This window comes from Sturnus vulgaris, chromosome 5 (assembly GCF_052056855.1).
Source record: "Sturnus vulgaris isolate bStuVul1 chromosome 5, bStuVul1.hap1, whole genome shotgun sequence".
NCBI classification, from domain to species: Eukaryota; Metazoa; Chordata; class Aves; order Passeriformes; family Sturnidae; genus Sturnus; species Sturnus vulgaris.
In genome coordinates this window covers 48178747-48191571 of record NC_142247.1, presented here as the reverse complement: position 1 = coordinate 48191571, position 12825 = coordinate 48178747, and the positions used below count along the sequence as shown (strand labels likewise).

Genomic DNA, 12825 nt, shown 5'->3' with positions numbered 1-12825 from the left:
GTGAAAACCTTCATGTGGTAATTGGTGGCAAAACGACAAGATTATAGTTAAATAGGCTGTACTGTTTCTAAACAAGTAACGAGGAAACAAGAAATAAAACAAATGAGAAATTGGGAAACAAAAGTTTCAGGAAGACAGACAAGCAATAATTTTATGAAGATGCTGGCTGTAAGATATATGACTGCCTCCCCCATTACAGGGAGAGGAAATTCCTGCCACTGCAAAGTTTATTTAAGTAGAATTCCTGAACATTAAATCATACTTAGAGCAGGAAAGTAGCAGGGAGCAGAAGCCATATAACTGATAAAGAAGAAAGTCAGAAAGCACAGACAGATACTTTCCTGAGAACTCTAACTACCGAAGCATGATTTGTCTTTATGTATTTCATTATTCTCAGAACTGAGAAAGTGAAGTTCCAGCTGAGGCTTCTCCGACATTCAGATGGTTTATGGAGTTTTCTTGGCCCTCCTCAACATACGTTTCCTATCATACAGTAAAACAAACTCATTCTTGTATTCTTTTCTCCCCTGACAGCACCCCCTCTATTTCGTTTACCTTCCCAAAACCCACCTACCTGCACGTCTGTAAAACTTACAAAAATTAGACAAAAAAATTTACAAACCACTACGAAGGATGAGGACTAGTCAAAACTTGGCTTATATAAGCTTTGTTTCCACAGGAAACCAGCCTAAGAGTTTACTAGTCCATACTCTATCAAGGAAACAAAAAGGACTGAAAATATTTGACTTCTTGTAGGCTGTTTAACAACTGAAGACAACACATACTCGCAAGTGGGAGAAAAGTATGAATAAAATTAGATCACAAACCAACAGAAAATGGCCCAGAGTTTATTCAACGGCTACATTAGAAGCAGTTCCACAATGTAAGAGTGTTCAAGGATTGCAGGCTCCTTTTACGCTAATCATCTATCCCCAGTGAGTAACTCTCTTCTAAGGATTTCGGCCTCATTAGTGCAATTAGATGATAGCCTACAGCCTCTTTACTACAGCAGCATCCAGGCTAGCTCAAGCCTCTTTCAGTAGAAGATGGAACCAAGTATCTGACTCGGCACTGAAGCAGATGAAGAGTGATCACATAAGATCCACTTGCTACACAAGTTGCAGTGCCACTCAGAAGAGTGGGAATACAAAAAAAAGCCTTCTAATTAGTACTGCAGTGAACTTGTAGACATAAACTGAACCAAAACAGTCACTGTCAAAGCTTTAAAGCTTCTGCCTCAGCAAAAGATACACAGGGATCCAATAATTACTAACGTGCAGTGAAAATTTTTTAGACATGGAAATCCTTTAAAAGCTGTAGGAAAAACCCAAGTATTCTGCTGACACACTCTTCAAGTCCCCAAATCTGAGAAGATATTAGACATACCAATGTATTACCCAACTTTATTACACAGACACAGGTACACAACCTTTAGCAAATAGATGAAGTAGGATAATTACATTATTCCCAGTTATTTCCCCTAGAACTTTATAGGCAGAGCATGTGAGTGCACAGCGACTTTACATCAAAGTCCAGAAGCTTAGCTAGAACTGTCAGAGAAGACTATTCAGGCTAAGCTATCGGACTTTGTACTAAAGCAGCTGGAAGTACTGGTACACTTTCCTTTTTGCCAGGAGCACTGCAAGTTTGAAAGTTGACAGCTGGACTAGAAAGAACTTAAATCACCACGACAAATTGTGTCAGCATGTGTCAAGCTCCAAAAGACAATCATTCACTTGTTCGGAGATCTAAATAATTACAGGTAAATTACATATACACCTCTGCTGTGATGTAACAACTCCCAGACAATATTTTTGAACAGTAAGGATTCGCTGAAGCAGAATGTTGGCCTTATGTACTTTTCCCAAAAACCTCAGTGAGGACAGAAAGAAGCTTTCAAATACTGCCATGTACCTGAGGACTGTTCAGCCATCACACAGGTGTATGCTGTTCCTGCAGCCCTCGCTCTAGCTAGATATCAGCACACTTCCCGGAAGATTAATGAATTAAGCCTCAGCACACCCGGTAGCTTAACATCATCCTATTAAGGATGAGCCCTGAGGCACAGAGTGGAAGGATAACCAAACCGAGGCCACAAATCCACACAAGATCAGCGAGGCAGGACCGGGATCTTAGCTGTCAATCCATTAAGTTTCGCGTAGTGACACGGAATAACTCCACTGGCATGCGCGAGGGGCGGCCGAGGGCAGGAAAGAAGGAGGAAGCTGAGGAACCGAGAGGCCCCGAGGAGGGGAAGGGAGCCCTCAGCTCCGCACGGAGCTCAGCGAGCGGCGGTGCTCGCCCAGACCGCGGCTACCACCGCCCCGGCCCCATCCTGGGGGCTGCATGCACATCCCTCCCTTCCTTCCTTCCTTCCTCCCTCCCTCCTCTGCCCGCGCCGCCTCCTCCTACCTTGGCCACGTAGTCCTTCACCTCATCCAAGTCTCCGTTTTTGAGGGCCCACATGAACTCCTTGTCGGACATCGCGGCCGCCGGGCAGGGGGACGCGGGCGGGCGAGGCGACGAGGGGCGGGCGGCAGCTGCCGGGAGCGCGGGCGGCGGCGCGGGCGGCGGGAGCCCCTCCCCGGCTGCCGGGCGGGGCGGGGCGGGGCCGGGCTCGGGACAGCGCGGGAAGGCGCGCGGGCAGCGCGGGGCGGGGCCGGGCCGGGCCGGGCACGAGGCAACGCGGGCGGTCCCGCTGGGCCGAGGAGCGGCTGTACTCACGCGCAGCCGTGCTTCCGCTTCCGGTTGCCTCGTCCGGCTCCCGATCCACCGCGACGCCCGCGCGGGACGGCAGCACACGGGGCGCAGGGCGCATGCGCGCGAAGGCAGCGTCCCGCGTTCCCGGAGATACCGCGGGGGCAAAGGGAGGGGGAGGAAGGAAGGCTGCGCATGCGCCCTGGGCCCTGCGCCCCCGCCCTGTCCCCGCGGTTGCCATGGAGACACGGCCTAGGTCGGGCCCGCCGCGACCGAGCCGTGCCGAGCTCAGCCAGACACGGCCGGGACGCAGGATCTGGCCTCACAGTCTGTTCCCGCTGAGAGAACCACGTGTCTGAATAGCTGTTCTGCAAACCCTGAGGCTCTGAGCTGCGGATAATTATCATAATGCTTCCAAAGCAGCAGCAGGGAGACATGGAATGAAGGATGTGGTGATTAATTAATATGTTGGCACTCAGCGGTTGCATCTGTTTTCCAAAGCCACATGTTTTGCGTATGGAACATGCAGCCTGTTGTGTGACTCAGGCTTTTCTGCCAACAGGCAGCCCCTCTTCCTAATCCCCCCTGGCAAACAGCATCCCAAACACTCTTGGAGGCGGAGCTGCTCTGCAGTGGCTGTAGCCAGTGTGAATCACAGAATAATTTGGAAAAGACCTCTGAGGTCATCCAATCTGACCTGTGACCCAGCATCACCATGTCTGCCACACCATGGCACTGAGTACCACAAGGTGTTTCCTTGAACACCTCCAGATGACTGGAGATAGTATGAAAATACACAGATTAGGAAGAATTTCCTTACTGTGAGGATGGTGAGGCACTGCAACAGGTTGCCCAAGGAAGTTAACAGATGCCCCATCCCTGGAAGTGTCAAGACCAAGCTGAATGGGGCTTGGAGCAGTGTGATCTAATGTAGGCTGTCCCTGTTAATGGCACAGGGTTTGGAGCTAGATAGATCTTTAACAACCTTCCAACCCAAACCATACTATGATTCTGTGAACCTATCATTCTATGATAAGTTAAAGCAGAAGACTCTAGATCAATGAACTTTGCCTCTTCTAGCCCAGTTACTCCCTTTGAGATAAAATGCAACTTTCTGCTTACTGGCTAAGCTCTGTTTTGAAGTCCTACTCATAAAGTATCCCAATCTGTTTCAAGAAATAAATGGAATTCATTCTGCAGTCATTTATGCACTGTATTCTATAATGTATCTGCTTGTATAAATCATAAATACAGTACACAATTTTGAATAAAAGATACTCTAATCAATTCAGCTATCCAAATAAAAAAAATAAAAAAATTTAAAAATCCCAAACTCAACAAAACCCAAAAGAACAAACACAACATAAAAATCCATGAAAGAGACTCGAATACATATTAGTCCCATTGCAGGTTTTATTTAAAAACACGGGTTTGATCTCATACTTGCTATATTCCCTTTGTGTAATCCAGAACAATTCATATACAACTGCTGTTAGTTCAGCAACAATAGCCAAACAGTAATATAAAATATCATCATATAAAATTCAGTCTATTGAGGAGAAAATAATAAAGGTGACAGATTGCAGCCTAGATAAAGTTATGGAACTGACACAAGAGATCTGGGAGTGACAGGTGAAAACTGAACAATTGATTTTCTTTCTGTTTGTTAGTTATATTTATACTGAAGGAAGAGGGAATGGAAAGGAAAAGGAAAGAGGAGTTATTTTTTTCTTTCCCTAGGTCAAGCAAGGCTTACAAACAGGGAAACTCAACAATTATTTACTGTTTTCATTGTTGGACTTGGAAGCAGGAGGGGAAGCAGACAAAGTCAGACACACCCCACCAGTTCTTTGGTGCCTGTTCATGAATCCCAGTGAGGCTGGACCTCGGAAAGACACTTGGGGGCCAGCCTTTGGTGGTGAGGAAGGGTTTCATTCTGTGGAAATGCATCTTGCCATGGAGTGGAAATGCCTTTTCCTTGGACACTGTGTAGTAAACACAATTAGCAATTGCTAAACAAGAGGCTGGCTCTGAAAATTGAACCAAGGGATGGTTCAGTGTCGACAAATACTCTCAGCCAAATCAGAAAGTGAATAATGGTTTGGAAGTCTGACCCATAATACTGTTATAAATGAGAGACAAAAGTCTCGATATTCAGCAAAATTTAGATTGCTTTATTTGATATAGAAAGAGCAAGCAGCATGCTGGGGAACGTGAGGGGTCACTGCCCACTCCACGCTCCACTGAACCTTGGTTTGCAGCCTCTTCTTATACTGTGGGTTCTCGTTGTTCACAAATTCACAAAGCCTTTGGGTGATAATCAGTCACAGATAGCCATCCGGTCCTTGTAGATGACCACCAGGGAAGTTTTAGAGGTCTGGTCTTTGTAGATGACCACCAGAGAAGTTCTGGGAGTCTGGTTTTTGGGATAGGCAGTATTGATTAGACAAAGGCAGGAAGGGCTTTTTGGGAAGTCCGATTTCGCAAGCTGGTAGCGGATACAACTTATTTGAAAAACGTAACATAATATAACATAATGTAATGTAACATAATACAACATAATATAACATAACAAGGTGATTTTAAACAGAATTATTTAATCATATAATTTCCTTTATCTAGTGTCCATGCTTCACTTCAGAGCTTAGTATTCTGGTTTATGCAAACCCCAATGCTTTTGTGATTAACACGAATCTTTTATCAATTGTCACAATTTATAACCAGGCTGGATAGAGTATACAAATCTCCTCTTGGCTGTAGGTTTCCTTTCTTGTATTATTACAGTTTTCATTGTTTATTTCACATCTAAGTACTGCACCTTCTTTTACTTACGAGAGTATGCATGTCACTGTTACATTGTTCTATTCTCCATGATTAAAGCAAACTAAAATCTTTGTGCCTTCACACCAGAGAAATCACCTTTTATTTCTATAACATTTTCTCTCTTTTCAGGAGCAGGTCATGGAAAATGGAAGCTAAAGGAATTCTCTTTTGATAATCTCTGTTATATCTTTAAATCAAAGTCATAAAATTCTAGAAACAGAATAATTTAGATTGGAAGGAACCTGTGGAGGTTATACATTATCTAATCCCTGCTCAAAGCAGGGCTAATTTAGATGCAGCTGCTCAGGGCAACCAGTCAAGTTCTGAATATCTCAAAGTGAGATGAAACCACAACTTTTTCTGGCAGTTTATTCTGATGTTTGACTTCTTCCACAAAACAAACAAAAAATTCTTCTTTCTAAATTTCATTGCTGTAACTTTGTTACTTGTTATCCTATACCTACCTCCTCAGTAATATTTGGCTCTACCTTCTCTGAGTATTCGCATGAGATAGGCAAAGACAGCAATAAGACCCCCCTACCTGAACCTTGTCATCCCAGGGCTGAACAAAGCCAATTCCTTTGAGCTTTTTGTCCCATGTCAATTGTTTAAATCAGCTTATCATCTTGGTCAACTTCCAATGGACTCAATCCAGTATGTTCCTGTCTTTTTTGCCCCAGAAGTGCAAATCTGTAAGCAGTATTCCACCTGCAGCCTCACAAGGAATGACTGAAAAGATTCAGTCCCTGGTTTTCTTTTGGAGGCTGGAATTGCCTTCAGGCAAACCTTTGCAATGAAGGGTTAAGCATCAGGGTATTTAACAGTGCCATGCTGGCAGTGAGTGTCAATACATCTCTGTTCCAAAGCAGGGGCTGTTCAGGACAGCTGAGCATCACAATCCGTAGAATTTAGCCCAAAGCTTTGCTGATGGGGCCAGGGGCTGAATAGGTTGCAGTTCGGTTTTTTCCCACAACAGCTCGGGCTTTGCAGTGCTGACAAAGGTGAAATCTTCTGCTAGTAAGCAAATGAGAGTTGGATGCATTAGGGACTGATACTAACAAAGAGGAAATGTAACAGCATCATTTCCCTCATTGTTAAAGCAATAAACAACTGACTAGTAAAAGTGATACCAATGTGATTTTTTTAGCTCATTGAAAATAATAATAATAATTATTATTATTATTGCATTTTCTCACCTGCCTAGAGTAATACTGTAAGTGACCTAGAATTTTACAAGCACTTAGAAAAGTTAAAATTCCCAGGTCTTTATTGAAGAATTGGATAGCAAAATTCTGCCTCTTGTGGAAATGATGGCCATTGAGAAAAAAATATTACACATATGCATGTATTTTTAGCCTAATTCAGAAAAGGTGTGAAAGTTACATTTGGACAGTGAGCATAAATATGTCTAATTTATATGTTGGGTGAAAGGAGGACTGCAGAGGTTGGGTATTACCAGAATTAGGACAAACAAACAAGAAAATGTCTTAAAGTTTAAAGGAAGCTGCCTCTTGCTTACTAGATCTGCAATTTTCCGCTCATGGACTATGTACTTCATCGTGTTTTAGGGTTTTCTTACCTTTAATAGGAATTTCCTGAGACCCCTTTTTTCATGGTGGCAAGATTTTGCAAGCGTCAGAGATATTGATTGCTGGCTTCCAAATCTTGCTATTTTTTAAAGAGTTTCTTATTTTGAGTGTATTGAGCACTGTCTGAAACTCTACAGTGTGTGTAGTCTGCATGTGTACTGTAAGCTATCATCATTCGAGAAAACACAGAGGTTTTGATCACAAGATAAGGAATAAATCTACTTTAATCAAACCAACAGTTTTCAAGTTCATAATGTCCAACTTTACAGGGGATTTAATATCTGAACATTTGAAAACAGTGATGAAAATTTATGCTCATAGTCCACACACGATCATAATCAAATGGGGACCACTGAGGTACTACTCAGGGTTCCACCCTGAGATGTACATTTTCAGAGCAGTATAGGCCTGGCTTTGTGTAGGCTGGTCACTGCTTTTACTGGTTGTCCTATACTGGTTGTCTTTTTTATCAGAAGATAGAAAACCAAATCAAACCAAAATCCGAACGCCACCCCCCGCTCAACCAACCAAAAAATTTTTAAAATCTCCCAAACCACAAACCCTCCCTCATTTGTTTATGTATGTTTGTGCTAATTATTATAGTCTAATACTTGGAGAAATATTTTGAATATACCAATGTGTTTAATAAGCCAAATATCTCCTTATAACTATAAGGGCAAGGACAGTAAATTCCTTATTTTCTTGGGTTTTGCCTTATTCACTAGTGGTGTTTAACAAACAATAAGCAATAAGCCACACTCACAGTGCCACAGAGTGACTCCATTGTCCCAGACATCATTTTCTATGCTTTCATTTTCCCATCCATAATCCAATACTTTTCTACAATTGTGGAGAGCTTGAGAATCTCAGATGAAGAATGTTATATCAGTGAAAAATATTGCCAATATTGACGCTTTTTTTTCCTGATAATCATATGCTGAGATGCAGAATAGACAAGGAATCAGTTACAGTTCTTACTACTTGCCTTTGGAAAAGAATTGGGAAAACAAAAAAAAGACTTAGGATACTTTGTTGACAAGTAGATTTCTTCACCAATTGGAACATATTCTGTTTTTTGCAACTCCTTGTTTCAAAAAGTAATATGTTTGGAAACAGATGCAAGAAAGACCACAGCCACACAACAAATTCTTTTTTGTAGTACAACAGTGAAAATGCTTAGTCTTCTACATTAATGAAAATGTTCTTATTTCACAGTAACTAACCATATTCTTATGTCATTTATATTTCAGTTGTGTCTCCAGTTATGTTTTTCCTGTAAAAATCAGACAGGTTATATAAACTAAAAATTCTGTGCTTGAGAGCTCTCCAGTGTTTTTCAGCTAACCATAATGACTTAGTGCCCATTTTTAATCAACTTCCTTCCTTCCTTCCTTCCTTCCTTCCTTCCTTCCTTCCTTCCTTCCTTCCTTCCTTCCTTCCTTCCTTCCTTCCTTCCTTCCTTCCTTCCTTCCTTCCTTCCTTCCTTCCTTCCTTCCTTCCTTCCTTCCTTCCTTCCTTCCTTCCTTCCTTCCTTCCTTCCTTCCTTCCTTCCTTCCTTCCTTCCTTCCTTCCTTCCTTCCTTCCTTCCTTCCTTCCTTCCTTCCTTCCTTCCTTCCTTTTTCTGTCTCTTTCTTCTTCTCTTTCTTTCTTTCTTTCTTTCTTTCTTTCTTTCTTTCTTTCTTTCTTTCTTTCTTTCTTTCTTTCTTCTCTCTTTCCATATTTTTCTCTTTCCTCTGTCCATTTCTTATTTAATACATGGGCTATCCTTTTATATTAACAGAGGCAGAACTGTGGTAACACTCTTACCATAATCCATTTATGTAAGAGTTTGTGCCTTCTTTTTCAAAAGGGAATCGCTTCCTTGAGTGGGTGTATATTTCATCTTGCTACATTGATTGTATGGATTATGAAACATTTTGCTCTGTTTGGAGTGCATCTCCAGTACAGTCTGGAGCAATGCTGTGTCACAGTGCTGCTCCTTCCATCCTCCCAAAGAATGTTTTTGTTGCATTCTCCATGGTCCTAGCAGGCAGTGGAAGGACTAAATGCCGTCCTAAATTTTAAAATTTTAAAATTTTAAAATTTTATCTTTCACCTTAATAGCACAGTTACTTAAGGCCCCAGCAATCCTCTAACATTAATTATTCCAACACCGTATGTGGGAATACTGCAGGAGTCTCTCAAGAGAACAGCTAAGTAATGCTCAGTGTGTTCTGTCAGATTGCTCCTGTTGTATATCACACTCGAGAAGCACAGCCATTGATGTTTGTAGTGACAGGCACAGTGACAGAGTACAGCCATCACCTCTGTTAACAGACTGCAGCTCTCCATCACTGTGTGCACAAAAATATCTGCATTGCTCTTTCTCATCCTAGGAGATGCCGGGCTGGAGCAGTGGAGCCATCTCAGGTGTCTCTGTACTGTGCTATCCCATGCCTCCCAAAGTGCCTGCAGTACCCTCAGTAATGGAAAAGACTGGCTACGGTAGCCCCTCCTGATTCTCAGTTTATTTGTACTTTCAGTTAACCAACCATGTGCTAATAGATACTTCTGTTTATATCCTCAGCAGATTAATGAAGTTATAAAGTCTCAGCATGGAAAAGGAGAGGGAGAGTTCTATGCCCAGAATATTTCTGCAGCTATAGATAATCTTAAAGCTTTGTGGTCATCCCCCATGAATTGGCAGTGCCACTTTTTGTCCATGCTTTGATCCATCCAGTCTAATATGCCCGGGAGCTCTGTCACTATTCTTGTGGATGTACCTACTCTGTCTCTGCCAGAGGGCATGGAGTATAGGAGCAGTGTGTTAATACAGCCTCTCTGGATAAACCAACACATGCTGTGTATGTGTCATTCCATATCTTCCCTTTTTCTGGCATAGTCTTCCTTATCTTGCAGAATCACTAATGGCACCTGAGTATTTAGAGTGTTTTCTCATAGTTCCCGTTTGAAAGGCAATTGCAGATCACATTATGTACATGGTAATAATAAAGCCTATTGTCCTGGGGTACAATGCAAAAATGTGTATTCTATCACCATCTGTTAAAATGTGGGAGGGGTGGTGATCCTTATCTCTGTGGGAGATATCCTCTGCTGATGTGCCATCTGATAAGATCAGGGGGATGATCATCGTTATCTTTTCACAACCCATCCTTCCTCCAGAAGATATATTCCGTTAATGGGCCATTAAGTCCTATTGTGTGACTGATAAGATTACATCATCCCATTGGGAGATGCCCCAGCCAGGGGGAGGAGCCAAGCCTTTCCTACCTAGATAAAAAACTGGGGTTTGGGACGCGAAGGCAGACCTTTCCACTGGATCCCAGAGGAAAGTCGGACCTTTTCCACATCATCGCTGGATCTTTGGAGGAAAACTGCACCTTCTACAGGAGCACTGCTTCAACTGAACCACATCTGTCATCCAGGAGGACTGCAGCCACCATTTATACGGACTGCTACCAACACCCTGACTGACAGGGTGTCAGGTTGTATTTCTGACTTTGTTGGTGGTTGTTTCTTTTATATTATTGCATGTATTTTATTTTTTCTCTTTTCTCCTATTAAATTGTATTACTGACTTGGAGTCTCGCACTGGTTTTACTTTCAAACCAACACACCTATGCACAGAAACGTGACATTTATTTCTTTATCCATCCACCAGGTGTTACTCTCCAATTTTCAGCTGCTATGCAAAGTGAAATTCAGGACCTAGCAGTGGAGGTGAAATACAAACAAGAGAAAAACAATGACTTTTCCTATGTCTGTCTATTTCTTTGTTCCTTTTCTCCATGGAAACTGAGGAACAGTTGGCTCTGTGTTTCGTTTGGTTGGAGTTTTTTGTTTGTTTGGGTTTTTTTGAGGGTTGCTTTTTTAATTTGAATTGAAGGAAACTGAACCATACATGGATTTTAGCTATGCATATTACTTAGAAGTATTAAAACATCAATGCCACATAAATATAACGTATGGGGACACAGGAACCAGGGCAGACTTCAGTAGCACTTTTCAATTTGCCTCTGTAGACCCTGTTCATAGTGGTAAGGGGCAAATAATCAAGTCACTATGAGCCACAATTTTAGAAACAAGTTTACACCATTGCAGGCAGCAATTAGACATCAATTTTTGTGCATCTATTCAGACATAAATCAGAGCAGGAGGGTTCCCAGCTTTTCCTGCTTTATGTAATGTCAGTTCTGACATTGAAGCAGCTGAATAGAAGATGTAGGACTTACTTTTAAATATCTGTTAAAGTTGACATGAGCTGTTAGAAATCAGTAAGTATTGAAAGATTAGCAGATTATCTTTTAATGAGTAACATGTTTTCATGTTTTCTGTTGTTCATTTTTCATCATATTGTGGCAAGAAGGTGTAGATTTTTTGAGTTTCTGTTTTTGCCTAATTAAGGACTTTCACATTTCAGACAGCTATCTCACAGTCTAGTAGATGGCAAGTACCTATACAGATTTTGGCTAACTTGAATTAAGTGATATTCCTGCTGGATGTGCTGTTTTTGACGGAGTTATCAGATACAAGTATCACTATAGATTTACAGATCTGTACTGAATTAGGAATGTAGGAGATACAGTTAGATATGAAGCTTAGTAATTGTTACTGAGTTTTAAATAATTTCTTCTGTTCACTAAGGACATGGTAGCTAACAAAATAAATATGGCTATTGTAGCCTTCTTTGTGATAACTCAGCTTACCATAATGACAGTGTTGGTGGAATTACTTAAAATGTTTCCTGGGAAATAAGCTTCCAGGAAATACAGAAGTGCTGTTAGAGCACCCAGCTGCAAATCAAGCAGGATGATGAGTGCACCAAGTAGTGAAGTGGCACAGGGGAAAAAGAAACGTGATTGTCTGAGGAAATTCTCTGAATCATACTCTGAAGTACAAAATGCCACCTAGCCTTTGAGCTTACAGCCCTGTAGAGGATGCAGGGGAATATGAGTATCTGTATCAGAGGGGAGAGATCTTTTCATCAGAAGAAGCACTTTTCCTGTGGCCAGGAAAACTATGAGGCTAAAGGAGGCTGTGGCAGCTGCAGATCAGCTCTCCCACTGAGTGGTGCCACCGGTTTTGTGACAGGGAGTGATTACACGTGAGCCCATGAGCTTGACTCATCCATTTCCACTGAAAGAGTAGATGTCCCTGAGGAGAACACCACAACAGTGACAACTGAGTGGGAGATTCAGGGAACAGCTGCTGAACAATTGTGCTCATTTCAGTATGATAGTCTACATGTATTCTAAGACTGGGACTGGATTTATCATTCAGAGGAGAAAAAAAGAGTGTTATAGTGTTTTTCTACATATTGTCCTGCTCAGACACAACTTTGTATAGCGAAAGCAATGTGGAAAACCTGTTTCAGGTGGCAGCTGAAAATACAGTAAGCAAATAAATTTTGGGTAGATTTGAACACTTTCTGAGTGTTTGTTTAGCAACTTTGTTTACTGTAAACAACTTCAATTTATATAGAATGCCTATATTTACCTGCACACCTGTTTCCTATGTAATAAAACTATTTCCTCTCTGATAATTTCATACCAGTGCATGTGATTTGTCTTGAATATATCAGTTTTCAAGAGCACAGTTTTTCTTCCTGATATGAAAAGTAGCCAAAATTTAAATTTTTTATTATTTATTTTATTTTATTTATTTAAATATATAAATGCCACTTTGAACAATCTCCCTTCTCATTGTGGCCATGATT

General features: G+C 41.6%; 1 protein-coding gene across 1 annotated transcript in view; it reads right to left on the bottom strand.

Moving 5' to 3' along the window:
* MTPN (myotrophin) overlaps positions 1–2593 on the bottom strand; it is a 31262-nt gene extending 28669 nt beyond the window's left edge. The window contains exon 1 of the mRNA XM_014881593.2: positions 2413–2593. Within this exon, the coding sequence (XP_014737079.1) occupies positions 2413–2484 (72 nt within the window). The 5' untranslated portion in view covers positions 2485–2593. The remainder of the gene's footprint in view (positions 1–2412) is intronic.
* Between the last annotated feature and the right edge of the window lie 10232 nt (positions 2594–12825).